General features: G+C 47.0%; 1 protein-coding gene and 3 non-coding genes across 4 annotated transcripts; all 4 read left to right on the plus strand.

Moving 5' to 3' along the window:
* Positions 1-12,695: 12,695 nt before the first annotated feature.
* LOC124228855 (nucleolin) lies at positions 12,696-22,155 on the plus strand. The gene is made up of 14 exons (XM_046643806.1): positions 12,696-12,847; positions 13,975-14,091; positions 15,394-15,892; positions 16,003-16,203; positions 16,314-16,400; positions 16,580-16,721; positions 17,330-17,454; positions 18,257-18,380; positions 18,870-19,027; positions 19,507-19,630; positions 19,873-20,006; positions 20,585-20,711; positions 21,082-21,305; positions 21,677-22,155. The coding sequence occupies exons 1-14, from the start codon at positions 12,830-12,832 to the stop codon at positions 21,751-21,753; spliced, it is 2,157 nt and encodes a 718-aa protein (XP_046499762.1). The 5' UTR covers positions 12,696-12,829; the 3' UTR covers positions 21,754-22,155.
* On the plus strand, positions 16,438-16,507 carry LOC124229677 (small nucleolar RNA SNORD82). The gene has a single exon (XR_006885940.1). It is a non-coding gene; the product is annotated as a small nucleolar RNA SNORD82 (small nucleolar RNA).
* Positions 20,126-20,207, plus strand: LOC124229679 (small nucleolar RNA SNORD20). The gene has a single exon (XR_006885942.1). It is a non-coding gene; the product is annotated as a small nucleolar RNA SNORD20 (small nucleolar RNA).
* On the plus strand, positions 20,765-20,901 carry LOC124229667 (small nucleolar RNA SNORA75). The gene has a single exon (XR_006885931.1). It is a non-coding gene; the product is annotated as a small nucleolar RNA SNORA75 (small nucleolar RNA).
* Positions 22,156-25,928: the final 3,773 nt, after the last annotated feature.

Genomic DNA, 25,928 nt, shown 5'->3' on the forward strand with positions numbered 1-25,928 from the left:
GTAGAGGGGAAAAGGGGCTTGGTGATCACCAGGTGACCTGGCCCTTCCTTTCACTGAAGAGGAAACAGCTCCAGGGGGGACATTCTGCCTGAGGTCACACCAGCCACGGCACCCCAGTGATGATGGCAGCACTTTACTGTCGTGCTTGAACCTCTCCATTCTTTACAACCCCACAAAGTAGAGAGGATACCCTGCATAGATGAGGAAATGAAATTAGCAATTGGCGCTTTCTGGCTCCTGTGGTTGCCTCCCCTGACCCTTCTCTGTTGTCTTGGCACTCCCCTGATCATTCTTGGGTACCCACTGGCCCAGGTGCTGACCCACTGGGCCTGGGGTAGGGCAGGTGGCCAGGCCCACACTGATCAGCATAATCCCACAAGGTGGGCCTATAATCCAACGACAGTGGAGGGGACTTCTTTTGGGCCGGGGCTGCTGGGAAAGATGTTTTCTAGCTCCCTCTGGACTCTAAGATGCGTAGACGTGAGGTTCATTCCTTGAACCACAGCAAAAGGCATTTTGCCACCATCATGAAAACTGGTCTGAGCATGAGGCTGACATGGAAAAGCAGGGAAAGAAAGACAAAAAAGCAAGTATAGGGTGACGTCTTTGAGCTGCTGGATCAAGCCAGCCCTGAAGAGCTGAGAGTCGGGGTGGCCAGCACTTTGCAGTGCTGAGAGCCAGTGAGGCGCCTTGAGTGTGTAAACAGTTTGAGCAGCTGCTTGCAATGAAAGGTGTCTAAAGCACAAGCCCCTCAAACCCCGAGCTGCCTCTCTAGCACCATCTGCTATGGCTGCTCCTCCTCTCCCCTTGATCACGAGTCTTCAAGCTCCTCAGTCTCCCTTGAGTCCTTGAAGGCACCAGCCCTCTCTCTCCAGGGCCTTTGCACATGCTGTTGTGCCTGCCCAGGGCACTCTCCCCTCCCCCATCTAGCTGACAGTTCCCATGGGTCCTTATGGCCTCACCGTAAATGGCGTTTCCCCAACAAGGCTCTCCCTAACTCCGGGTCACTCTGGAAACATATGCTGAGCTCCTGCTCTGCCAGGACCACGCTAGGCACAGCACCCACAGGGAGCTCCAGAGATGCTGGTGATCTCAGAGGAGGCAGCATGAATCAAATGGTCACACTCATGTCCTCAGATGAAGAGAAACAAGACCTGGACCCAGAAGTTAGAGTGTGGCTGTGTGAATCTGGGGACTTCAAAGAAAGCCAGTGAGGCTGGAGAGCAGAGTCCAGAGTTGGGACTGGATCTTTCTGTCGTGGGTGTGTGAGGTGGTGAGGAGAGTTAGATATATAGAGAGTGGATATATCGTGAAGTAGTCAACTGGCCTTCCGTGTTCTCCAAGCTACCTTCTGGTCAGCTTCCAGTGTAGGCCTGCAAATAATACAGTCCTGGTCCAGTGAGAGCTGTATTTCTCCTTGAAGGTTAATATATTTTATATGGAATTTGTTATTGTGATATGATTCATATATCATAATATTCATCCTTTTAAAATGTACAATTCAGTTTTCTTGGTATATTCACAGAGTTGTGTGACCATCACAACTATTTAATTCTAGGACATTTTCATGACCTCAAAAAGAGACTCCGTACCCACTGGCAGTCACTCCCCATTCCCCGCTTCCCCTAGTCCCTGGAAACCACTAATCTCCTCTCTCTCTAAAGTTTGCTAATTTTGGATATTTCATATAAATGGCATCATAAACTATGTGGTATTTTGCATCTAGCTTTTGTCTCTTACCATAATGTTTTCAAAGTTCATCTGTGTTGTAGCATAGATAAGTACTTTGTTTCTTTTTATTGCTGAATAATATTCCATTGTATGAATATACCACGTTTTGTTTATTCATTCATTAGTTGATAGAGATTTAGGTTGTTACACTTTTTGCCTATTATGAACAATGCTACTATGAACATTCACATACAAGTTTTTATATGGACATATGTTTTCATTTCTCTTGGCTATATACCTAGGAGTAAATTTGCTGGATTATGTAGTAACTCTATGTTTAATCATTTGAGGAACTGCCAGACTATTTTCCAAAGTAGCTGCACCTTTGTACATTCCCACCAGTAGTGTATGAGGGTTCCAATTTCCCTACATCCTCACCAACACTTGTTATTATCTGACTTTTTCATTATAGCCATCCCAGTGGGTATGAAGATGTATCTCATTGTGGTTTTGATTTGCATTTCACTGATGGCTAATGATGTTGAGCATCTGCTATTTGTAATCTTCTTTGGAGAAATGTCTATTCAAATCCTTTGCCCATTTTTTAACTGAGTATTTTGTTGTTATTGTTGAGTTGTAGGAACTCTTTATATATTCTGGATATTAACCCTTACCGGATATATGATTAGCAAATATTTTCTCCCATTGTGTGGGTTATCTTTTCACTTTCTTTTTTTTATTAAGGTTTAATTGATATATAACATTATATTAGTTTCAGGTGTACAACATAATGATTCGATATTTGTATACACTGTGAAATGATCAGCACAATAAGTCTAGTCATCGTACAAAGTTACAAAATTTTTTTTCTTATGTTGAGAACTTTTAAGATGTACTCCTTTGGCACCTTTCTTTCTTTTCTTGTGAAGAAGACGGGCCCTGAGCTAACATCTGTTGCCAGTCTTCCTCTTTTTGCTTGAGGAAGATTGTTGCTGAGCTAACATCCATGCCAATCTTCCTCTGTTTTATGTGGGATGCTGCCACAGCATGCCTTGACAAGCGGTACAAGATCCATGACCAGGATTCGAACCTGTGAACCTTGGGCTGCCGAAGCAGAGCACACAAATGTAACTGGGCCAGCCCCCAGCACTTTTCAAATATGCAATACAATATCATTGACTATAGTCACTATGCTTTACACTACATCCCTGTTTTACTTTCTTGATAGTGTTCTTTGCAACACAAAAGTTGTTTATTTTGCTGAAGTCTGATTATTTTTTCTTTTTTGCTTATGCTTTTGATGTGATGTCTAGGAAACCATTGCCTACCCCAAAATCAGGAAGATTTACACCTGTGTTTTCTTCTAAGAGTTTTATAGTTTTAACTCTTACATTTAGGTCATTGATCCACTTTGAGTTAGTTTTTGTATATGATATGAGATAGGGGTCCATTTTCATTCTTTTGTTTGTGGTTTTCCAGTTGTCCCAGCACCATCTGTTGAAGTGACTGTTTCCCCATTGAATTCTCTTGGCACCTTTGTCAAAAACAGTTGACCATAAATGTATGGGTTTATTTTTGGACTTTCAAATCTATTCCATTGATCTTTCTGTCTATCCTTATGCCAGACCACACAGTCTTAATTACCATAGCTTTGTAGGAAGTTTTGAAATCAGAAAGTCCTAGAACTTTGCTCTTTTCCAAGATTGTTTTGGCTCTTCTGGGTCTCTTGCATTTTTAATATGAATTTTAAGATCAGCTAGTCAATTTCTGCAGAAATAAGCAGCTGGGATTTGGATAGGGATTGTGTTGAATCTGTAGGTCAATTTGGGGATTATTGCCATATTAACACAATTAGGTCTTCCAATCCATGAACACAGGATTTCTTTCAATAATGTAGTTTTCAGTGTACAAGTCTTGCACTTCTTTTGTTAAACTTATTCCAAGTGTTTTATCCTTTTTGATGCTACTGTAAACAGAATTGTTTCCTTAATTCCATTTTTGATTGTTCATTGCTATTGTATAGAAATATAATTGGTTTTTGCACATTGATCTTATATCCTGCAAACTTGCTAAACTTTTCCTTAGCTCTAATAGTTTTTGGTGCACCCTGTAGGATACTCTGTATGAAAGATCGTGTCATCTGCAAGCAGAGACAGTTCTACTTCTTGCTTTGCAAACTGGATGCCTTCTGCTCAGTTACCCTGGATAGAGCCTCCAGTACGATGGTGACTAGAAGTGGGGAGAGCAGACATCTGTCTTGTTTCTGATCTTAAGGGGAGAAGCTTTCAGTCTTTGAGTGTGATGTTAGCTGTGGATGTTTTGTAGATGCCCTTTATCAGATTAAGGAATTTCCCTTCTATTTCTCTGTTGAGTGCTTTTATCATGAAAGGATGTTGGGTTTTCTGAAATGCTTTTTCTGCATCTATTGAAATGAGTATAAGGTTTTTGTCCTATTTATGGTTGACATATTTTTAAAAAGTTACCTGTGCAGGGTGGAGGAATAGGAACCAGGAAAATGGGAGACAGGAGTGCATGAGAGACTTTTTAATGTCTATCCTTGTATACTTTTTGGTTTCTTGAATGTATCTCTTACTCAAAAAAAATTATCTTTTTAAAAATTGTGGTAACATAAGCATAATGTAGAATTTACCATCTTGAACATTTTTAAATGTACGGTTCAGTAGCGCTAAGTACATTCACATTGTTGTGCAATCTCCAGAGCTTTTGCATCTTGCAAAACTGAAACTCTATACCCATTAAACAACTACTCCCCATTCCCCCCCCCCCCGACCCCCCCCCCCCCCCGCCCCGCAACCACCTATTCTACTTTCTGTTTCTATGAGTTTGGCTACTCTAGAGACCTCACATAAGTGGGATCATAGAGTATTTGTCTTTTTGTGACTCGCTTATTTCGCTTAGCATAATGTCTCAAGGCTCATCCATGTTATAGCATGTGTTAGAATTTCCTCTCTTTTTTTAAGGCTGAATAATATGCATTGTATATATATACACACATTGTGTTTATCCGTTCACTCACTGATGGATATTTGGGACCTTTTGGCTATTGTAAATAACAGCCAGACATGGTTATTGAACATGGGTGTGCACCTGTCTTTGAGACCCTGCTTTCAATTCTTTTGGATACATACCCAGAAGTGGAATTGCAGGATCATGTGGTACTTCTATTTTTAATTTTGAGGAACCTCCATGCTGTTTTCATAGCGGCTACACCATTTTACATTCCCACTAACAGTACACAAGGATTCCAATTTCTCCACATCCTCACCAACACTTGCTTTCTGGTTTTTTGATAGGAGTTGTCCTAAAAGGTGTGAGGTATAAATTATCTTTTAAAAGTTCAGGTTTCTGGATCTACAGAGCTGAAGTCCAGACCCTCAACTACTTTCAACCTCACCTTCTTTCAATCCTCTGCTCCCGGCAGGGCCCTAGACCCAGGAGGACAACTGGAGGACTGGACATGAACAGAGGCTGAGGCCCAGGTCAGGGACAGTGGGGATTCAGAAAAGACCGTACCTGGCTGGGCAGGCTGCCCCGGCTCAGGCAAGGTAGCTGTGGGCTGGGTTTAGGACCTGGAAGCAGCTGTCTTGTTCTCTGGAGTCTCTGGGATCTCCACAGTCCCTGGAATACCCATCGGGGTTCCTGGGATCTCCATGGCTAATCTTGAAGTTCCTTCAATAGCTCTAAGCCATGTGGGCATCATTCATGGAATCAGCATTTATTGAGCACCACCTGTTTGCTGACACTGGGCAGAGCCTAGGGTTAAAAAGATGAATTCCACATGACCCCAAGAAGCTCATTGCTGAGTGGGGAGGCGGACATGTAAGCAGACTCACCCATAAGCATTGTGACAGTTGGTGCTTTAGAAGGATAGAGGAGGACCCAACCCAGTCTGAGGATAACAGAGGACTCCAGGAAGAGGGAGGTGGCTGAGTCCTGAAGGTCGACCAGGAGGCCAGGGATGCGAGGAGGTCACCGCAGAAAGGGGAAGGAGCACAGGAAAAGATTCAGGTGGGAGAGAGCACAGAGAGCCCACTGGGGTAAGGCCAGTAGTCCAGGTGGCTGAATCCTGGAGGTCACAGCAGGGCACAGGCCTAGGACTGTGGTGAGGCAAGGGAGGTGGTTGCCTTGGGTATAAAATTTAAGGCCCAAAACTCAGTAATCAGTATAATATTTTAATATGAGATTTAAAATTCAAATCAATGAAAGAAAATCCATGATGAACAAAATATCAAATTTTAAATAAAGACAGGATCAGTACCAGTGCCATTCCAGCCATAGTGAGCCTAAGGCAAAATAAATATCAGTAATACTGATGCTGGATTTTTTTTTTTAATTTTGATTTTGTGTTCTTCATGTATTTTCTGCATCAATGAAAAAATATTGTACTGAAATATTATTCATCCTGATCACTGAGTTCTTGGTGTCCCCTAAGTTTGTGCCTGAGACAGACATCTCCCTTGCCTCACTTTAGGCCCCCTCTGCAGGAGGAAGTGGGTTTTCGGTGGTGGGCTAAGGCTCTTGGATTTTATCCTGCCGGCTGTGAGAAGTCATTGACATCTTTTAATTAGAAGAATGTGTTTGTATCTGTTGCTTAAAAAAACTGATGTGGCCACAGTGGTAGATTACAATATGGGGGCAAGACTGGTTGAGGGAGGCCCATTCAGAATGGCTCTGTTCAGAACTGCAGGCAGGAAATGAAGGCTTGAAGGAAGAGAGAAGCAGCGGGAGGAATAGTGGAAAGAGTCCAGACACCTGAAGGCCTGGCCTTCGGAAGCAAGCGCCTGCTGCGGGAGCTGGGGGACAGGGTGGGAATCAAAGGCAATGTCTGGCTCTTGGCTGGGGGCTGGTCACTGTGTCTCAGTTACTGAACTATGAAAGATGGCAGTTTGGGGAGAGGAGGAAGCTGAGTTCAGTTTGCAATGCTCTGAATTTGAAGATTTATAGCACACCAAAAGGGGATGTCTGCACACTGCTCGGTTAATCAGTCTGAAGGTTAGGAGGAAAGTTGCTCCTGGAGAGACCCTGCTGTGGGTGCCATCAGGGGGCAGGTGTCCACTGGGAGGTGGAGCACAGAGGACGAGCTGCAGCCGCCACCGGAGAAGGTGCCCCACACAGAGGAGCAGGAGGTGGGTATATTCAGAAAGGAGTTGAGGCCACAGGGCCAAGGAGGTTATCCAGGGAGAGAATGTTGAAGGAGGAGAAGGAGGGAAGGTAAGCGAAGAGGGAGGAGACAGGGAAGTCCCGAGGAAGATGAGGTCAAGACAAGGAAGTCACAGAGAGGTCAGAAAGATAAAGTCTAAAAGTGTCCTCTGGGCTAGCAAGAAGAGGCTGTTGGGGGTCCTGAGAGGGACTGGCAGCAACTTTTCTCCACTCCTCCCAGAAGCTTGCTGCTGTAAAGGACAACGGAAGGAAGGAGGGCGTTGAAATGAAAGGTGTGGCTGGGGAGATCACTGGAGTGGGCCCCCAGGAGGGGGCGGTGAAAGGGTGTTGTTTTAGAGGAAGATTCCAGCTTCCCTTGGGCCTTGAGGGGGAAGCTAAGGACTAGGGCTGTATGTAAACCAGAAGCTGGGAATGCCCCGGGGAGGTCTGTTTTTCTCTGTGAAGTAGAAGATAGGGTAACCGTTGAGAAGGAGGAAGGGAGGGGCCCCTGGGGAGAAGAGGCTTGGAATAGATGCTGGGGAGCTGGAAATGAGAGCTGATGATCCAACCGGGGGCTCCTGGAAGACCTTCTAGGCAGCGGCTGAGAGCCGGATGTTGGAGACCCCGATCTACGTCATCACAGGATTCCTCCCCAGGAGGGCCCGACCTCCTGAGTGTTAGAGAAGGGGGAGCTGAGCCTGGACTAGGAGGAGCAGCAGGGGAACAGGGACGGCGATGCTCTGGGGCCTCCCACCAGCCCTCCTCCAGCAGGCGCAGGGCCCCTGGGCACTGGTGCGGCTGGGGAGCGGGGAGCTGACTCTGTGTTGGTGGAGGAAGCGTCTCAGGTTGCCCAGGGGAGACAAAGGCCAGGTCATTTGAGTCTGGCCCCTGAGCCCTGGAGGCACAGGTTGTCTTGGGCGTGGAAACACCGGCCTCAAAGCCAAGCAGGGTGTGGCAAGGGAGGAAAAGCTTAGGATCCCCCTTCAGCTGGCCTAAGGTTCAGGACAGCATTTGAAGGCCCCACGGAACCAGAAAAGACAGAAGCAGGGTTTGGGTTGGTAGAGGGAACCGGGCTCGGTCCAGCCTCCCAGCAGACACCCCAGGCCTCTGAGCTCGGGCGGGCTTGGAGCGCTGGGTTCAGGTTGTGAATTGCCCTCAAGGCCAAGTGGGGTGCCCACTGTTGCCACCTTGTATCCGTCCTCTCCCTCCCCCAACTTGTGCACCAACCCTCTGCTTTGGGCAGCTTCCCTAAGCAGCCCTGGTCCCTCTACTGTGGCTCCACCTTCAGTGGATGAACCTTCCAGGGGACCCCAGTCTGAGGGTGGCAGCAGCTTCTTGCCTGTGCCTTACGTCCCATTTGGCTTCTCGGCAATTCTCTCAGCCTTGTAACCAGTTCCCTGCATTGAACTCCTTCTGTTGTAAGTACCTGATGTGATTTTCCTTTGCTTGTTGGAGCCTAACTGAGTGAGGCGTTTGGTTCCTGGAGGCCTGGATCTGGGAATGGCTGTTAATCCTGAAGATCTGCAGACTTCCTCCAGTGGGCTGTCCGAGTCCACACTGACGTGAGGCCCACGGTGGCCACCTGGGTCTCAGGGTCCAGAAGTGCCCTCGGATGCCCAGAGTGAACACCTTGGTGCAGACAGGTGCAGTGGGTAGTGGGAGCTGGCCAGGCCATGGCAATAAGGCTGTACCAGGCCACAGTAGAAGAGGTGACCAGTGGCCGCTCAAGGCAGTCTCCCTGAGGCTCTGGGCTAGTGTCAGAAGTGTGCAAATTCGGGGAAAAGAATTAGAGCACCTCTTGTGGATGTGGTGGCTTCACACCTCTCCCCGACCAGGGCCCACCTCCGCCAAAATGTACAGTGCTGTCTGTCAGCCTTGGAGCTCTGGGGGCTGCAGGTAACCCAGCTGGCCAGGGCAGGTGGGATAACCCTCGGCTGGAACTGCCACCAAAAACCCCAACCAAAGGCAGCCCTGGGGAGAGCATCTCTCAAAATGTAAAAGGTCATGCCCTTTGACCCAGCTGGTCTACATGTAAGTATTCTCTAGATATAATTCTGTACATGTGCAAAATAAAGTATGTAGGAAGGTTATTTACCAGGGCAGCCTGTAAGAGCAAATCATAGGAGACACCCTAACTCTGCAGTCATGGGATCCTTCCACGTGAGGAACACTGCAGCTGTTAAAAAGGAGGCAACCAGGGGTGGCCCTGTGGCCGAGTGGTTAAGCTCGCGCGCTTGCTTCGGTGGCCCAGGGTTTCTCTGGTTCGGATCCTGGGCGCGGACATGGCACCGCTTGTCAGGCCACGCTGAGGCAGCACCCCACATGCCACAACTAGAAGGACCCACAACTAAAAAATATATACAACTATATACTGGGGGACTTCGGGGAGAAAAAGGAAAAATAAAATCTTGAAAAAAAAAAAGAGGGAAGCCACTCCACACTCGCTGATGCGGAATGAGTTAGGAGGTAAAGCTAGTTAATAAAGAGGGGAGCGTGCAGAGCAGTGCCTATGGTGTGACTGCATCTGTATTAAACATCATAAATCCACCTGTCTATTTGTAACTACATCCACTGACTCCATCCTGGGACCGGTGGCCAGAAGACAGGGAGGGAGAAAGCACTTTACAGTGTGTCTTTCTGAACTTTGTCCATGTGTGTGCTTTACAATTCAACAAATAATTTATTTTTAGAAAACTAAAAAAAAAGAGGCAGCATGTGGAGACCAAGCTCCTATGCCCCTGCCAGTCTCCTCTGCACAGGTCCTGTGGTCCTGCTTACAGGTTGCAGACGGGGGAGAGCATTCGGACCTCAGAGGCAAGAGAATAAAGCTGGAGGTAGCCTTACTTAAGTTTCTGGGCATTTCAATAGCCCACCCATGGTTTCCTTTCCAGAATCTCAGATTTAGAACCCTTGAGGATGTGGACCTATCCATCTTTGCCTTATTCTTAGTACTTAGGGAAACCCTTGGAAAAGGGAACAGGAGTTCCCGCCTTCATTTAATAGATGAGAAACACAGAAGGCCAAGGCCACACAGTGAAGAGGCAGTATTTCATGTTTGCCCACCCGTTACATGCCAGGGTGGGTTCAGATGTCACCAGTTCCATCATCCGAGGTCCAGTGCATTTGAACTTGCTAGGGAGGGCTACGCTGAAGGGCACCATCTCATTCAGAGAGTAACCTGTTCTCCTCTGTTCTGGCTGTAGGCGATTTACTTTGTTTGGTGTTTGTTTATCTTTCATTATTTTAGTTATTTTTAGATGCTCTGTTTTTCTTCCCCCAGTTTTGAGGTATAACTGACATATAAAATTATAAGATATTTAGGGGCTGGCCCAGTGGCACAGTGGTTAAGTGCACACATTCTGCTGCTTCGGCGGCCCAGGGTCTGCCGGTTTGGATCCCGGGTGTGGACATGGCACCACTTGGCACGCCATGCTGTGGTAGGCGTCCCACATATAAAGTAGAGGAAGATGGGCATGGATGTAAGCCAGTCTTCCTCAGCAAAAAGAGGAGGATTGGCGGCAGATGTTAGCTGAGGGCTAATCTTCCTCAAAAAAAGGCTAATATTAATTGAGTGCTTATTATGTGCCCTCAAAAAATACATGCAACATCTCACTTAATATTCATAACAACCCAAGAGGCCGGTGCTGTTACCGTCCCCATTTTATAAATAAACTGAGATGATAGAGCGGGGTCTCAATTTAAATCCTAGCTCCTCCAATTCTTAGCTCTGTGACGCTGGACAAGTTAATTTACCTGTCCATGCCCCAGTTTCTGTAAAACAGTGATAACTTTTTTGTAAGAGTAAATGAATTAATATGTAAAGAACTGGCATAGCGCTGGGAACTTAGTAAGCATTGTATAAGGATGAGGCGTTACTGTGGCTCTAGCCCAGACTGACGGCAAAGCAAGGCACGGGGACGTAAGCCAGGCTGGTTCTCCCCACTGCTGCTTCTACCTAAATACTTCATTCGTTCATTTAACAAATAATTGTCATCACTACTTGTCAGGCACAGCAGAGAACAAAGTCTGTGTTCTCCTGGCTGGGGAGGTAGCAGACGGACAAGAAACAGCCCAGAAAAATGCCAGGTAGTCAGAAGCACCTGCAGAGAACTCAATTAGGGTCACGTGACAGGGCGTCTAGGTGGTACTTCTCCTTGGAGACTTGGGGCAGGCTTCTTAAGAGGTGATGCAAACCGAGATCTGAAGGACAAGGAGCCAGCCATGCCCTTATTTCTAGAATTCACCCCTGTCGTTTGACCGCACCCACTGCTCCTCTCCCCATGAGTGCCCCAAGCTTGTTCTCTGACGAACTACTAGGAAGCACGCGGTGCTCATGCCACCATGCCTTGGCCCGCGCTGTTCTTTCTGTACCCCATGGCCCAGCAAGAGTCCCCTTGGCCCCCATCCTGGACTTCAAAATGTGAACCTCCTCAGGGGACTCTCCACAGACGGTGAGAAAGCAGCGGGCAGCCCACAGAACCGGCCCCAGCCTCCTCCCTGACGAGAGAGCCCCAGCGGGTACCTGTGGGTTTCCTATACACTCAGTCCCAGGAGTGTCCCAGTAAAAACTGCAAAATAACTTGATTGCTCACAAGAATCCCCATGGGCCCTTGTTAAAATACAAAATCCCGTGCCCCACCCAGACCTCTTCAATTAGAGTCTCCGGAGGTGATTCTGAACATCAGTTGGGGAAATAGCGTCATAGCTGAAGGTACCCTGGTTTTGTAGGCACGATTAGGTACCAGATGCGCAGGACCATCCTGGGCAGGCTCGAAGCTCGAGGAAGTGCTCTGGGTTAAGGCTTGAACACCAACTAAGTTTTGCCCTCAGTGACCCATCTGAATAACTGGCAAAAGCACAATGCAAAGACAATCTTCTGTGCCTCCGCCATCGAGCAACCTTTCTTTTGACTATGTGACCGGCTCCTGGACCATCTGGCGACACCGACTTCGCAGCCACCACATTTTAATGGGTGCTTGAGTCCCAAATAAAGAGGGAACTTATGCTTGGCCAAGGGCCTGGCTCTGTGGTCAGCCTGACCAAGTTCCTCTCTCACCCCACAGTTATACCACCCTGTGACCGACAGAAAGTTCTCTCGGAGGCTCTTCCCTATCTGGAGAAAGACCCAGCGCGTGAGGTCAAACGGGATGTTTGTGCACTGCTCACAGCCGCTCTCACAAATACGCAATTGTCTTTATTAACGGCTCTCAGGAGGCAGCTTTAGGCACGTGGCCCGGGAGGGAATCACCTGCCTACAGCAGGATCTTCTGGCCCTTTGTGTTGGCGGGCGCGGCTGAGGAGGGCCCCCGACATGAACCTTGTGGTCCCTCAATTTCCGGAGGTCTCAGGCTCATCAGCAAGGAAACGGGGGCGAACTCCTCTCTCCACGGCCGCCGGGAGGCTCAGCGTGGACTGCGGGCCGGGGCCGCGCGCGGGTCCTCCGAGCAACTTCAAGGCCGCCCGAGTCGACACGACCCGAACCGAACACATTCGGGAACGAGAGACCGCGCGTATTGCCCGCCCCCGGGATCGGGCACAAGCGGCGCCAAAAACGTTCGTCCCAGGGCGCAGGCGCCGCGAGCGCGGCCCGCCGAGGCACTGCGAGCACCGCGCACGCACGGACCAATCAGCGCCAGCCTTGCACAAAGCGAGTCCCGCCCCCAAGGCGCCGCCACCGAATCCCCTCCCCCTCCCTGCCTCCTCGGCCCGCCCATTCCCGCCGGCGCCCCGCCCCGCGCCGTTCTCGGGTAGAGGCTCGCGATTGGCTCAGGGGACGGGCGCGAACTCTGATTGGCTAAAACGGAGTCACGAGGGCGCCGTCGTCGCCTTTCCAGAGGCGATTACTGGGCAAACTCAGTCTTTTGCCCCAGTCTCGAGCTCTAGCTGGCAGCCAAACGTACGCGCTCCGGGATCTTCAGTACCTGCGGCCGCCATCGACGTCGCTTAGGTGCTTCTGGGCTCATCTGCGCCACACGCTACGCTGTCCTAAGCCGCCATCATGGTGAAGCTCGCAAAGGTAAGAAGCCTTGCCCGCGCAAGCACGGACGTTAGGCCTGCTTTCTGAGGAGCGCGCGCGCGGCGCCGCGAGGAGGAGGGCCTGTGCGCCGTCTGAGGCGCGTTCGATGGCGCCATGCTCCGGGAAGTCTCGCGCGATTAGCGGGGAGGTCTCGCGGCTTTTGGCTCCTCGGGGGCGAGGTGAAGGGCTTCGGCAGGTGCCCGGGATGGTGGACGCGGCCGGGAAGGATTCGGGGACTGAGCGCGGGGAGGGGGCGCTGGGCCTCGGGCGGAGGGATGAGGCCAAACTCCTGCGACGGGCGCGAGCGGGGCCCCGCCTCCTGACGCACGTGCCCCGGCGCGCAGCCCGCCACGTGGGCCGCGCCGCGTGGGTCCTGCCGGCTGTGGAGGGGACCGGGCTGTGGGGCGAGGAGCGGCGGGATGGCCGTGGTCGGAGGCCCGGTGTCCTCCGGCATCGCTGCGCCGGCCGGGCGGACCCGAGTGGGTTTTGGGGGAGGCCCCGCCGCGTGCTTCTGCGCGGGGCTGCGCGCACATGGTGGCTTGCGCGGTACCCCACGTGGCCCCGCCGGGCCTGGAAGGGGCGGGGTTGTTTCCCTGGGAAAGGAAACCTTCGGAACACCAAAGGTCGTTGGGATGAGGCGCGATTTTAAAGATCCTCACCAGAATTTAATTCGGATGAGAGTGGTGGAAGGAGGTGCCAGAATTTAGCATTTTAAGGTTGATTTTCCCGCTGTGTGAAGGGCTCTTGATTATTGGCCGTTAGAATGGTTCAGTTGTAAGCTGCTAAGTATTAAAAAATTGTGCATGTTGTAATGGTTGGTTTTGGAAGTGTAGTTTTAAATATGTGTGTGCTTTATGAAGGCAACGGGAAGAGGGAGGTAATTTCTTTGAAGCTGGCTTTTCCTCTTAGGGTTGATTTTTGTAAAACCTGACGGGAAAATGTGTGGGAGGTTGAGAATTCCCGTCCTAACGTGGATATCAGTCGTTTTAATGTTGATTTCGTTATTTAGCAGTATGAAAAGTGGATTCTAAGGGAGATGACCGCTTTTTAGTTTGAAGAATGACGACAAAATATTAGTGGCCTGCAGTGTTGGAGATGTGAAGTGCTAATAATTCCGTCTGTCTTAGGCTGGTAAAAATCAGGGTGACCCCAAGAAAATGGCTCCTCCCCCAAAGGAGGTAGAAGAAGAGAGTGAAGATGAGGAAATGTCAGAAGATGAAGATGATGAGAGCAGTGGAGAAGAGGTAATTATTTACAACTAAATGCAGAATTATGTTAGACTACAAAATGGGGAGTTAAACAGGTGGTATTGGATTTCTGAAAATACTGGCAAAAATAAGATGATATTCATTCATATGAGGCTTGTTGTAATGCTTCGGTGTTTCCCAGCCTCTTCGTTGACATGTGGAGATACCACAAGGGTAAGTGAATGAGTTTGAGAGAAAACATCTGGAGTCTACTTTTTATTTTTATGTGCCCTCTGCAGGGCTTGATGTGTGATATGTTGTGTCAAATCATTACATTGTTTAGCCCTATATCCTAGATAAGGAAGCAGCGTGGGCAGTTTAAGTGGCAGCCCTGGGCGTTATATTCAGGTCTGAAGTTAGCCTTACCAGATTGCTTTCCTTGCCTCGAAGCAGGAGTAATTGGTCAGTACTCCTCTGCGTGTGAACTTCGTAGCACTAGTCACTGTATTGTAGTTATTTCTTGGTGTGGATTGAGGGTTGCCACCTTCTCGTGTGTTAACATTGACCCTATCTAGCACTCCTGACTGTTTGCTTACTGTAAAGACAACTAATCGCTATATTTGTGCTTAGATTTTTTGTTTAGAATTTATTTAAGAAGGTTTTATTCAAGCACAATACCTGATAAAACTAGTAATAAAAAGTGGCTTTGAATGCGACGTAAATGTAGCCAAGTGTTTGCTTTTATGAAGCTAACACGTCGCTCCTTGTATGAATGTTTGCTTTTATGAAGCTAACATGTCGCTCCTTGTATTAATGTTTGCTTTTATGAAGCTAACATGTCGCTCCTTGTATGAATTTTGCAGAGATTGCCTGTCCATCCTATTTGATACTCATTTTATCTCTGGTCCTAAGAATGAGCTGTATACCACTGCTAGCTGGAGGAGCTATAAATGATTTAATGACACTTAACACAGAGCTTTCTACGTGCAAGGCTTGGCTTAAAGTTAGGTTTTAAAACTTTGCTTAAGGCCACACAGCAGCAGGTGGGATCCAGACAGTCTGTTTTCATAGTCCTTGTTAGGATATGCTGCTTTAAAGCTGATGCGATTGTATGAAGTATGGAGTGCAGGAATTCAGAGGTAGTTAAATGTTAAGGGTTCTTTATGCTCAATGTGTTTAACATAAAGGTCAAGACTGACTGCATAGGCGTAAAGAAGGGCATGTGAGGGACCCCACAGTGTAATACGTTAGCACATCTGATGCATGCAGTTTTGAACCAGTGCCAGAATTTAGTGCTCATTCATGGGACCAAGGCTCTCTTTTGGGTTTGGAAACAGACTTTTTGTTTTTATTCTTGAGGTTGTCATCCCTCAGAAAAAGGGCAAGAAGGCTACCACAACTCCAGCAAAGAAGGTGATGGTTTCCCCAACAAAAAAGGTTGCAGTTGCCACACCGGCCAAGAAAGCAGTTGTCACTCCTGGCAAAAAGGCAGCAGCTCTGCAGGCCAAGAAGACAGTTACACCAGCCAAAGCAGTAGCAACCCCTGGCAAGAAGGGAGCCACACCAGGCAAAGCATTGGTGGCAACCCCTGGTAAGAAAGGAGCAGCCACCCCAGCCAAGGGAGCAAAGAATGGCAAGAATGCCAAGAAAGAAGACAGTGATGAGGAAGATGACGACGACAGTGAAGAGGATGAGGAGGACGACGAAGATGAAGATGAGGATGAATTTGAGCCAGCCGTGATGAAAGCAGCAGCTGCTGCTGCCCCTGCCTCGGATGACGAGGATGATGAGGAGGAGGACGATGACGACGATGAAGACGACGACGAGGAAGAGGAGGAGGAGGAGGAGGATGAAGATGGTAAGGAATTCTCTTGGTGGTTTACATTCCTTTTCCTTCAGATTTTCTTAGAACTATAGTGTGGGTTTTGGGAGAATTCTCTTGAGTTGACTAGGTGGCTTCTCTTTCAGACTCTGAAGAAGAAGCTATGGAGACCACACCAGCTAAAGGAAAGAAAACTGCAAAGGCTGTTCCTGTGAAGGCCAAGAGCACAGCTGAGGATGAAGACGACGACGAGGATGAAGACGACGAGGAGGATGAGGAGGAAGATGATGAGGATGAGGACGATGACGAAGAGGAAGATGAGGACGACGAGGAGGAGGAAGAGGAAGGTAATCGGGCTAGGTTCTGAAGTACATTGACAGTTGTGTTAAAATAAAGGAGGCACTTGAATATTTGTGACTACTCATGGATGACACAGATTGTTTGAACTCTTGTTCAGAGCCTGTCAAAGAAGCACCTGGAAAACGAAAGAAGGAAATGGCCAAACAGAAAGCAGCTCCCGAAGCCAAGAAGCAGAAAGTGGAAGGTACCTTGCAGAATGGGGGGTGGGTGTGACTCCTCATAGCACAAGTGATGAACAGCAGAGGGACTTAATGCTGAAACGTGATGTCTCACTAGGACATGCTGATGTGCTGGGTGGAGGAATGTTCATGTTTGTGCCACTCTTTACAGATAGACTGGATTTGAATTCATTTTTTTGTACAGCCACAGAACCAACTACATCTTTCAATCTCTTTGTTGGAAACCTGAACTTCAGCAAATCTGCTCCTGAATTAAAAACGGGTATCAGTGACATTTTTGCTAAAAATGATCTTGCTGTTGTGGACGTCAGAATTGGTGTGTCTAGGTAAGTGAGGGGAATCATGCTGTAGGTATTCTGCACGTTGCTCCTGGGTCTGCTGATGCTTTTTCTCTCCTCTTAGAACCTTAGATTGCTGTGTTTAAACAGGAATATGTAAAAGTACTTAAAGATTAGACATTAACAGATTATCGTTAGGTTATCTAATTGGAAAGCCTCAAATTGGAATTTCCATAATCTCACTTACCTTTTGATAAAGCACAAAGTAACTTTTAGTAAGTTATGAGATTTGATGCTTATTCTTAGGAGTCTCTAAAACTGTTAGACTTAGGGAGCCATAGTAGTGAGTGCTTTTAGCCAGACAGCATTCTCTTAGTGCTTAAACAGGTTCTTCTGTCAGCTCCTACTGTCAGTTGTTAATGAGCCATGCAGCTCATAGAGACCTCAAGGGTGAACTTGAATCCGGTCTTGGTGCTTAGGCCTCGCTCTGTAGCTGCAGCTTATAGAGCCTTTCCGTCGATGCTGAAGGTGCTCTTTTGCTTAGTCTTTGTTTGTACCATCACGTTAGTGTTGCCAGTTGCCCAGAATACCTGTTATGTGGCTCTCGGGGTTTTTCTCCAGCTATAATTTTGTCTTTTTCACCTGGTCGCCTAAAGGAAGTTTGGCTATGTGGATTTCGAATCTGCTGAAGACCTGGAAAAAGCCTTGGAACTCACCGGTTTAAAAGTCTTTGGCAATGAAATTAAACTAGAAAAACCAAAGGGAAAAGACAGTAAGAAAGGTATGTAAGGCTTTAGGTAATTGTGATATTGATAGGTAACTTGTTAATGGATATGTATCTAGTCTAATGTATACTCAGGAGCTAGTTGGCCGGGGTAAATAGTTTAACGTTATCCCTTTTGTTTCCTCATAATGTTGTGAGGATTACGTGAATTAGAATGTTAAATGTGTACAGCGGTACCTGGTATTGCTTGCTGGTCTTAAAAGTTGCAGTGTCAGGTAAGCAAGAGTAGAACTGGTTAGAAGTACCTCAATTAACGGAGAGGTCTTTCCTCTCTTTGATCCCTAATTATTCTTTTTGTATCCTTTACCTTTTCTCTTATACTTCTCATGTTGTAGAGTGTGTGATTTTTTTTTTTTTTTTAATTTAAAAATACTGAGGGCCAGCCTGGTGGCGCAACAGTTAAGCGTACGTGTTCCGCTTTGGAGGCCCGGGGTTGGCCGGTTCGGATCCCGGGTGCGGACATGGCACCGCTTGGCAAGCCATGCTATAGCAAGGATCCCACATAGAAAGTAGAGGAAGATGAGCCTGGATGTTAGCTCAGGGCTAATCTTCCTCAAAAAAAAAATTGAGCACCTACTGTAGGTTGAGCTCTTCCAAGTATGCAGCACATAGTTTGCTGTCATTGGGACATTAACTTGTGTTTTGCCACGGCTTTATCTCCATACTAGCAGAGTGCCTTATACGTTATAGGATCTCAAATTATTTCTTGAATGGAACTTTTCCCTTGGTCAGTTTTTGTTGGTCTTTGGGAGAGGGATCTTTTAAACCATCCAGTTCATTTTGTGTGTTTTTTATGTAGATCGGGATGCCAGGACACTTTTGGCTAAAAATCTGCCTTACAAAGTTACTCAGGATGAATTAAAAGAAGTGTTTGAAGATGCTCTGGAGATCAGATTAGTCAGCAAGGATGGAAAGAGTAAAGGGTACGTTAATATGTCTACTGGAATATTAAGAGTTGCATTAAAATCAGTGCACTTTGATTTATAAAAGAAATGTTGATCCAGTTTTCCTAGGTATGTGGTTTTGGGCAAAGTAACCTTTAACCTATGCCTTGATTTTCCAAATCTGTCGCGTGGGAATAGTGTATTTAATTCATGGAGTGGTTTTTAAAGTGAGCTGACAGAATCTGCCTAGCTTATGTAAATGCCTTATGAGTGATAGCTGTTACGCAGTGAGATGGGATTACCAGGAGCGGATTTCCTAGGTATTTGGCAGACTTTGTTTACAACAAAGTTTTAATTGAAAAGTGGAAGATGGCAGAAACTTAATCTTTCAGTTAGTATACACCAAAGGGTGTTTTTGTTATACTTAGACCTGAAACAAGGTCATGTTGTTGAGAGTAAAACCTTGATGTTAAAGAATTAATATGGTTTTAAAAATCGTGTGAGTTCTTACGTTTTTTTCTATTGCAGGATTGCTTATATTGAATTTAAAACAGAAGCTGATGCAGAGAAAACCTTGGAAGAAAAGCAGGGAACAGAGATAGATGGACGATCTATTTCCCTGTACTATACTGGAGAGAAAGGTCAAAGTCAAGACTACAGAGGTGGAAAGAATAGCACTTGGAGTGGTGAGAATTTACAGGCTCCCTTCAGGATTCTAGGATTGATAGAGAAAAATCCGTTGCATCTTTGTACTTCAAAAGTTGATTAATTTGCTGTAGATCAAGCAGATTATACTTCTGTTTGTGATAGTAATTCAGTATCCTGAATAAGAGCTATATGAAATCCTTTAGCATTGGAACATAGGTAAATCTAGCTTCCTTTGTATGTATGTTTTATACTTTGAATGGCTTCAGATCATGTATGTTTCTAAATTAGAATATTGTTCTAGGAAGACATGGCTTGGTAGTCGGTTTACACATCTGAACAACAGGAAGGGAAGGAAGCTGGACATAATACATAAGTGCTCAATACGTTGAGTGACAAGTGCGATTTCACCTGCCTCAACATTGGCATATTAACTCTCCCAAGCACAGTAGTTCTTAGAAACAAGATACTGCTGTAACTGACGTTGCAGTCAGTGTTTCACTAATCTCTTTATTTGCAGGTGAATCAAAAACTCTGGTTTTAAGCAACCTCTCCTATAATGCAACTGAAGAAACTCTTCAGGAAGTATTTGAGAAGGCAACTTTTATCAAAGTGCCCCAGAACCAAAACGGCAAATCTAAAGGGTAAAAATAATTAGTCTCTATGTTGTCAGTCATGGGCTGTGAATGTCTTGCGTAGATCTAAAAAAAGGTAAAATTGTGTGTTCCTGATTGTTAGAATCTGCATCATTTTAGCTACACCATTCAGTATAAATAAAGAGCATCATTTAAGTCTCTGCTTGAGGAAAAAAGTCTTGGTGGCAATCAAGTATGACAGGAGACCTGTGGTTGGTAACTTATTCTAAGAATTAACTCTTCATCCTCAGGTATGCATTTATAGAATTTGCTTCATTTGAAGATGCTAAAGAAGCTTTAAATTCCTGTAATAAAAGGGAAATTGAGGGCAGAGCAATCAGGCTGGAGTTGCAAGGACCGAGGGGATCACCTAATGCAAGAAGCCGTAAGTCACTGTTCACAGGGTGCTGTGTTTGGGGGCGAGCACTGAGTGCTGGGCTTAAACTTTTTATGTCGAACCTAGAGGTGAACATTTGGTGTTTGTTGCTGCTGAGTGAATGATACTGGACATGATGACTATGATTATCTGAGAAATTATTGATGAAATCTCAAGAAAATTCCTCTAGATAGTCAAGTTCTGATCCAGCTGTGTCGGCTCGAAGCGGCAAATTAGCCTGATATCACTGCCCTGTATGGTGGTCTTGGCTGCCTGCTTTAGTACTGTCCCGCTTGTTTAGGTTGCTGCTTTTGTTTTCCGTGAAGGATTTGAGACAGGATTTTAACTTCTCTGGCAATCAGTGCAAACTTGAGAGGGCAGTGATCTAAGCCCTTTGCCTTAATTAAGCACTAGTTGGCTAAGTTGCTTTTACCTACTTTTTCCCACATAGGCATTTAAAGTGAAAGGCTAGCTTCTGCTAAGATGAGTATTCTTGACTAGTACTCATCCTGGATAATAAAGAAATGCAGCATCTGGTCATTATGAATTGTGACTTTAAAGGTACAATTTTTATTTATCTTCTCCAGAGCCATCCAAAACTCTGTTTGTCAAAGGGCTGTCTGAGGATACCACAGAAGAGACATTGAAGGAGTCGTTTGACGGCTCTATTCGTGCAAGAATAGTCACTGACCGGGAGACCGGATCCTCCAAAGGGTAAGATGCAGGAAGTGTACAGTGCCCGCTCTGTGGCACCTCCCACCTAACTTGTCTTCTCATTGAGCTCCTTTCTGTCAATTGGTGGCAGTTTATGGATTCGCACGAGAAGAAGAGACAATTCACAGAACTAGCATTATTTTGCCTTCTGTCTTCGAGGAGGTATATTCTGCTGTTTTGTGAGACATTCTGGGATTCAAGCTGTCAGTAAAACCAGTTTCAGCTTTCCATGGGGGACTGCTCACTACTGGGGAATTTCTCAGTTAAGCAAGGCTACTTTCCGTGGGATCACCCCAGCATTTGAGGTTAACTGTGGCACTTGTTCCGTGTGTATGTGCTGTATGATGGGCACTTTCATTTGGTGTTCTAGGTTTGGTTTTGTAGACTTCAACAGTGAAGAAGACGCCAAAGCCGCCAAGGAGGCTATGGAAGATGGTGAAATTGATGGAAACAAAGTTACTTTGGACTGGGCCAAGCCTAAGGGCGAAGGTGGATTTGGGGGCCGTGGTGGAGGCAGAGGTGGCTTTGGAGGCCGAGGTGGTGGCAGAGGAGGCCGAGGTGGATTCGGCGGCAGAGGCCGGGGAGGCTTTGGAGGTAAGGACAACGAGGGGGAAACCTCAGTGTCTGCGCTGGACACTGCATGGCACATGCACTTCATCCTCTGCAGGGCCAGGGTTCCCTGCATCAGTCCCCAAGTTGTCATTGATCACTGGGGAGGGGAGGAGGACTGGCAGCCTTGCACCCATTCTTTTTCATGAGGATTGGCCCTGAGCTAACATCTGTGCCCATCTTCCTCTATTTTGTATGTGGGACACCTGCCACAGCATGGCTTGATGAGTGTTGTGTAGGTCCGTGGCTGGGATGCGAACTCACAAAGTCTGGGCTGCCAAAGTGGAGCACGCAAACTTAACCACCACACCACTGGGCGAGTTCCCTTGCACCCTCTTAATTCTTGCTTTTCGCAGGGCGAGGAGGCTTCCGAGGAGGCAGAGGAGGAGGAGGAGACCACAAGCCACAAGGAAAGAAGACGAAGTTTGAATAGTTTCTTCTGTCCCTATGTCTTTCCCTCTTCATTGAAAGAAAGGACTCTGGGGTTTTTACTCTGTTACCTGATCACTGACAGAGCCTTCTGAGGACATTCCAAGACAGTATACAGTCCTGTGGTCTACTTGGAAAGCCGTATAGATAACATTTCAAGGGAGATACCCTGTTGGTTTTGACTGGATATTCGTATAAACTTTTTAAAGAGATGAGTGATAGAGCTAATCCTTATCTATAAGTTTTGAATTTATATTGTTTCTTCCCTTGTACAAAACCATTTTTTTCCTACAAATAGTTTTTTTTGTTTTTTTTTTGCGTTGGGGGGGTTGTAAAGGAAAGCAGAATGTTTTATCATGATTTTTGCTTCAGCAACTTTGGGACAAATTAAAAGTCCTAAACTCTGGTGCCAGCCTTGTACTTCCTAGAGTGTTTCTCCTGGAATATCACTGAAGGTGGAGCATGGCAAAGCCACCTCTGCCACTCTAGGTCCACCCCACCCCTGATGGAAATGCTTGATGCCCTGGTTTCAAATATCCCAGCCACAAGTTTTGGCGAAATGGCCAATGAGGCGACCAGCTGAATTTCTGCAGCCCTGTGTGTCTTGCAACACTTGAAAGCCTTGTTGGAAGTCTGCTGTGGCTTCTGCTTGGAAAGGGCCTGAAAAAGTGCTATGCAAAGAGGGGCAGGAGCACATTGATGAGACGTCCTTAGACGTGCAGCCAAGAGCATGGACTCTGGAATTGGCAATGACTAATGAATAAAATTCACGCTGGATGAATGGACGCATGGGGGCTGGGGAGGAAATGACCAATACTATAGACAGACTTGCTATTTTTTTTTGGTAAATCGTCCAGCAGCCTCGGGTTCAACTGACAGGCCTTTGATTTGCACTGTGGATGGTGCTCAGGCACTGTATCTGGTTTCTTAGACACTCCCTGCTTCCCCACCTCTTATAATAAAAGTTAAAGGCCACATGAGAGGGCTAGGTCAAGGGATTTTTAACATTGTGCTAGGTTTAGTTGAAAAACTGCGCCAGATGGTGCAGAGCTGAGGTTTTTGTACATTGGCAGTGAAGTCCACAAGCTTGTGAACTGTTAACTGCCTGTTCTAATTAAACTAGTCAAAGTACCAAATCAAAATAAAGTGCTGGTAGAATTCTGTAAACTGAGAAGGCGTGTGAAGGATGCAGTGGGTTGTGTAGTTTCTTTCTGGTTGTGAGTTTGACTAGTGGGGCGAGGATATTTAAGCTTTGTGCATATCACCCACCACTTCATCAGGCCCATTCCACATACTGAGGACGGTCTGTGGGACAGATGCTCTGCTTTGAGGGGATGATGGCCAATGAATGGTGCCACTCTGAAGAAAAACCAAGCCAGCAGAGAGGTGGCCTCTGACCAGGCAAACCTAAAAAATGAGCCCTTGACAGCCTGTTTTTCTAGATTTAAAAGTTTGAACTAGTTGGAGCCCATCAAGGATGTGAGTTGAGTCTGTTAGCTCTTAAATTATAGCAAGGCTAAGAAGAGTTAATGACGTATGCACATCAAAGTTTATCTCGGTGGCTTCAGTCTGTCCCAAACGGCTTTGAAGAAGGCCTATGAGCTTGGTCTTGGGCTCTCCTGAGACCTGTTGAAGGGTGACTCCAGGGCATTCTCCGCCACCCCACTGCTACCTCCCAAGCGGTACCCTGCCCTGGCTGGCTGTTTTGCTCAACTTGGCAGACGTGGGTTAAGTAATTGTGGACTGCTGGGAATCTGCAGTGTCATAAGCCGCTTGGCCGTCTAGGAACATGAATTAGGATTGCTACTAGCTCAGGTCCAGCGCAGCGTGTTCTTATTCAATACTTGATGGCTTGAAAGCCTGTGGGAGCGGGGTTTTGCTGGGTTCCCTTGCTGGAGTGGGGGAAGGCTTGAACTGACCCTGCCAGCAGCCTGGTTTCAGGAGGAGCTCTTCCTGGGGTAGGGCCTGCATCACAAGACTGGATACAAGTCTGGACCTGCCATGCTCTTACACATTCACTGAGACAGCTGTGCTGCTGATATGCCCACGGTGTTCCAGGCGTTCCCCTTGGTCCCGCTGTGAACTTGCTGTGCAGCAAGAGGAGGGCACGACTCTTCTCCTTCCCGTTAAGGGAAAGTAACAACAGTCCGGCTGTTAGTACTGGTTCCAACTAGAGGTACTGTGCCGATTACCTGTGGAATGAAAATGAGGGTGGCGGTGGATACCCTGCAGGGCCAGAGAGGACCCACTAGGGCTTGCGTTTTCGGGACTGGCCGGCTGCAACAGCGATCTTAACCCTAGGCATTCCAGGTGCCTGTCTCTAGTGGTTTCTTTGGTGGGTCAGGTGAGAATTTTGCAGCCATTTTAGAAAAGCAAGCAGTTCCCTTCAGCAAATGGTTGTCGGCACTTACATCGTTCTTCCAGCAGGTGGCAGCACGTCCACAAGGATGTGGAAACCTGACACGGAGATAAGGGGGCGACCTGAAGATTACTTCAGGCCAATGGGTTTTTTATCTCCAAACTCACTCTCACCTTAAGGGATAGGGCCTGGGAGTCTCCAGGAAGCCCACTCAGCAGACTTTGAGAGATGCTGCAGAATCGCCAGAGAAGCGGGACTGGAACAGTTGGGTCCTATAACTGAAGTTTGTTGAGTGCTCATCTTGCGTCCACCCTGCGTTGTCTCGTTTATCCATGCTTGGCGCGCTAGTTATCTCCTTGTATCTCAGTCTCCTCTCAGCCTGAAAAAGTGCTTAGGCTTTTCTCCTCCAAAAAGATACTGTCCCCTGACGGTACCTCCCACCCAGCTGTTCCCTCTTACCTTCATTGCCAACTTTGAGAAGGACCACACCTCTGCCCCCGCACCCCCCCACTGCTTTACTCCTAGCACTGTGGCTTTGTCCCCTCACTGTTATCATGCTCCCTAAGGGTGCCCACGACCAAGGGCTGCAAACCCAGCGGTCATTTGCCAGAACGGTGCCTGACACAGGTGCTCAGTGTGACGCGTGAAGGAGCCCTGGAGAAGCTCCTTCCCCCAGCCGCAGGAGACCTGTGGTGGCGGGAGGGACTCTTCAGGCCAGAGGTTCTTCAGGACGTTTTTAAAGTTCTTAATGTTTTATGTTGCGGGTTCTTTTGGAAGTCTGGTAAAGCCTTTGAACTCTTGGGATGTTTTCAAAATCATGTTTTTAAAAAGATTACAAGGGAAACCAATTACATTGAAATGAAGTTGTTAAGATACTTAAGCACAACTTTAGCGGTAGAATTATGTATGCGTTCATTAGTGTATTAGATGTATTTACACTTAAAATACAATTCGGTTAGGGAGTTTGGTTTGGGTAATAATGGAGTGGCTTATAACAGAATAACCCTCCTGTTGATACCAATTATAAACTGGACAAAATGTAAAAATCAACTTTGGAAGGGGTCAGAGAACAGACAGACAATCCCCAATAGAGACGGGAGCAGCTACCGTCCCTGAGGAAAGTAAAGCCATTGGGTGAGAGCCACGTTTAACTAGTTTTACCTGTAGAGACCCCAGTTCCTATGATTTCTCGGGCGTACAGGTTAAGCAGAAAGTGGGTCTTAGTGTACTGAGGAGTCAGGTTGGAGTCTGAGTCTGGAAATTTCCCTGAAAATGAGGGAGGCACAGAGGAGAAAGCCATAAAATCTGCATACTAAAGGCCTTCAAATTCTTGGCTGGGTCCTAAATGGTGTGCCTTTAATGGCCCAGGGGGGAGCAGCCGTGGAAGAGGGAGCTGGTTGCAGGTTCCAGCAGCTGCCTGGTGCTGGAGAGAGTTTGGAGTTCAAGTTCGGCCCAGTTAGAGGGGTTTGATGAACACTTCAAGCATTTCTCTGACGCTCTAGCAGCCACATTCCAGGCCTAAGGACTAAGCACCAGGGCTAAGAGCAAGAGGCAAGAACCAAGAGACTCAACCAACATAGCGAAAGCCTGAAACGGCCCCCACATAAAGCGATCTGTCAGGAATTTGATCGCCTATGAGAACAAAATTCACCAGTGTTCAGAAGAGGACAACAGAATCCAGACTCTGCAGTGTAATATACAATGTCCAGTAAGCAACAAATGAAGTCTGAAAATGTCTACAAACAAAAAAACAACTTGAAATTTCTAGGCAAGGACTTTAATCATAAATATGTTAAAGAATCTGCAGGAAGAGATGAACA

The sequence above is a fragment of the Equus quagga genome, chromosome 17 (genome assembly GCF_021613505.1).
Source record: "Equus quagga isolate Etosha38 chromosome 17, UCLA_HA_Equagga_1.0, whole genome shotgun sequence".
NCBI lineage: Eukaryota > Metazoa > Chordata > Mammalia > Perissodactyla > Equidae > Equus > Equus quagga.

Excerpts from the sequence above, each read along its gene's own strand:
- LOC124228855 (XM_046643806.1), top strand. Across the intron at positions 19,028-19,506 it reads AAAGAATAGCACTTGGAGTG|GTGAATCAAAAACTCTGGTT; the intron begins GTGAGAATTTAC and ends CTTTATTTGCAG. Across the intron at positions 19,631-19,872 it reads CAAAACGGCAAATCTAAAGG|GTATGCATTTATAGAATTTG; the intron begins GTAAAAATAATT and ends CTTCATCCTCAG.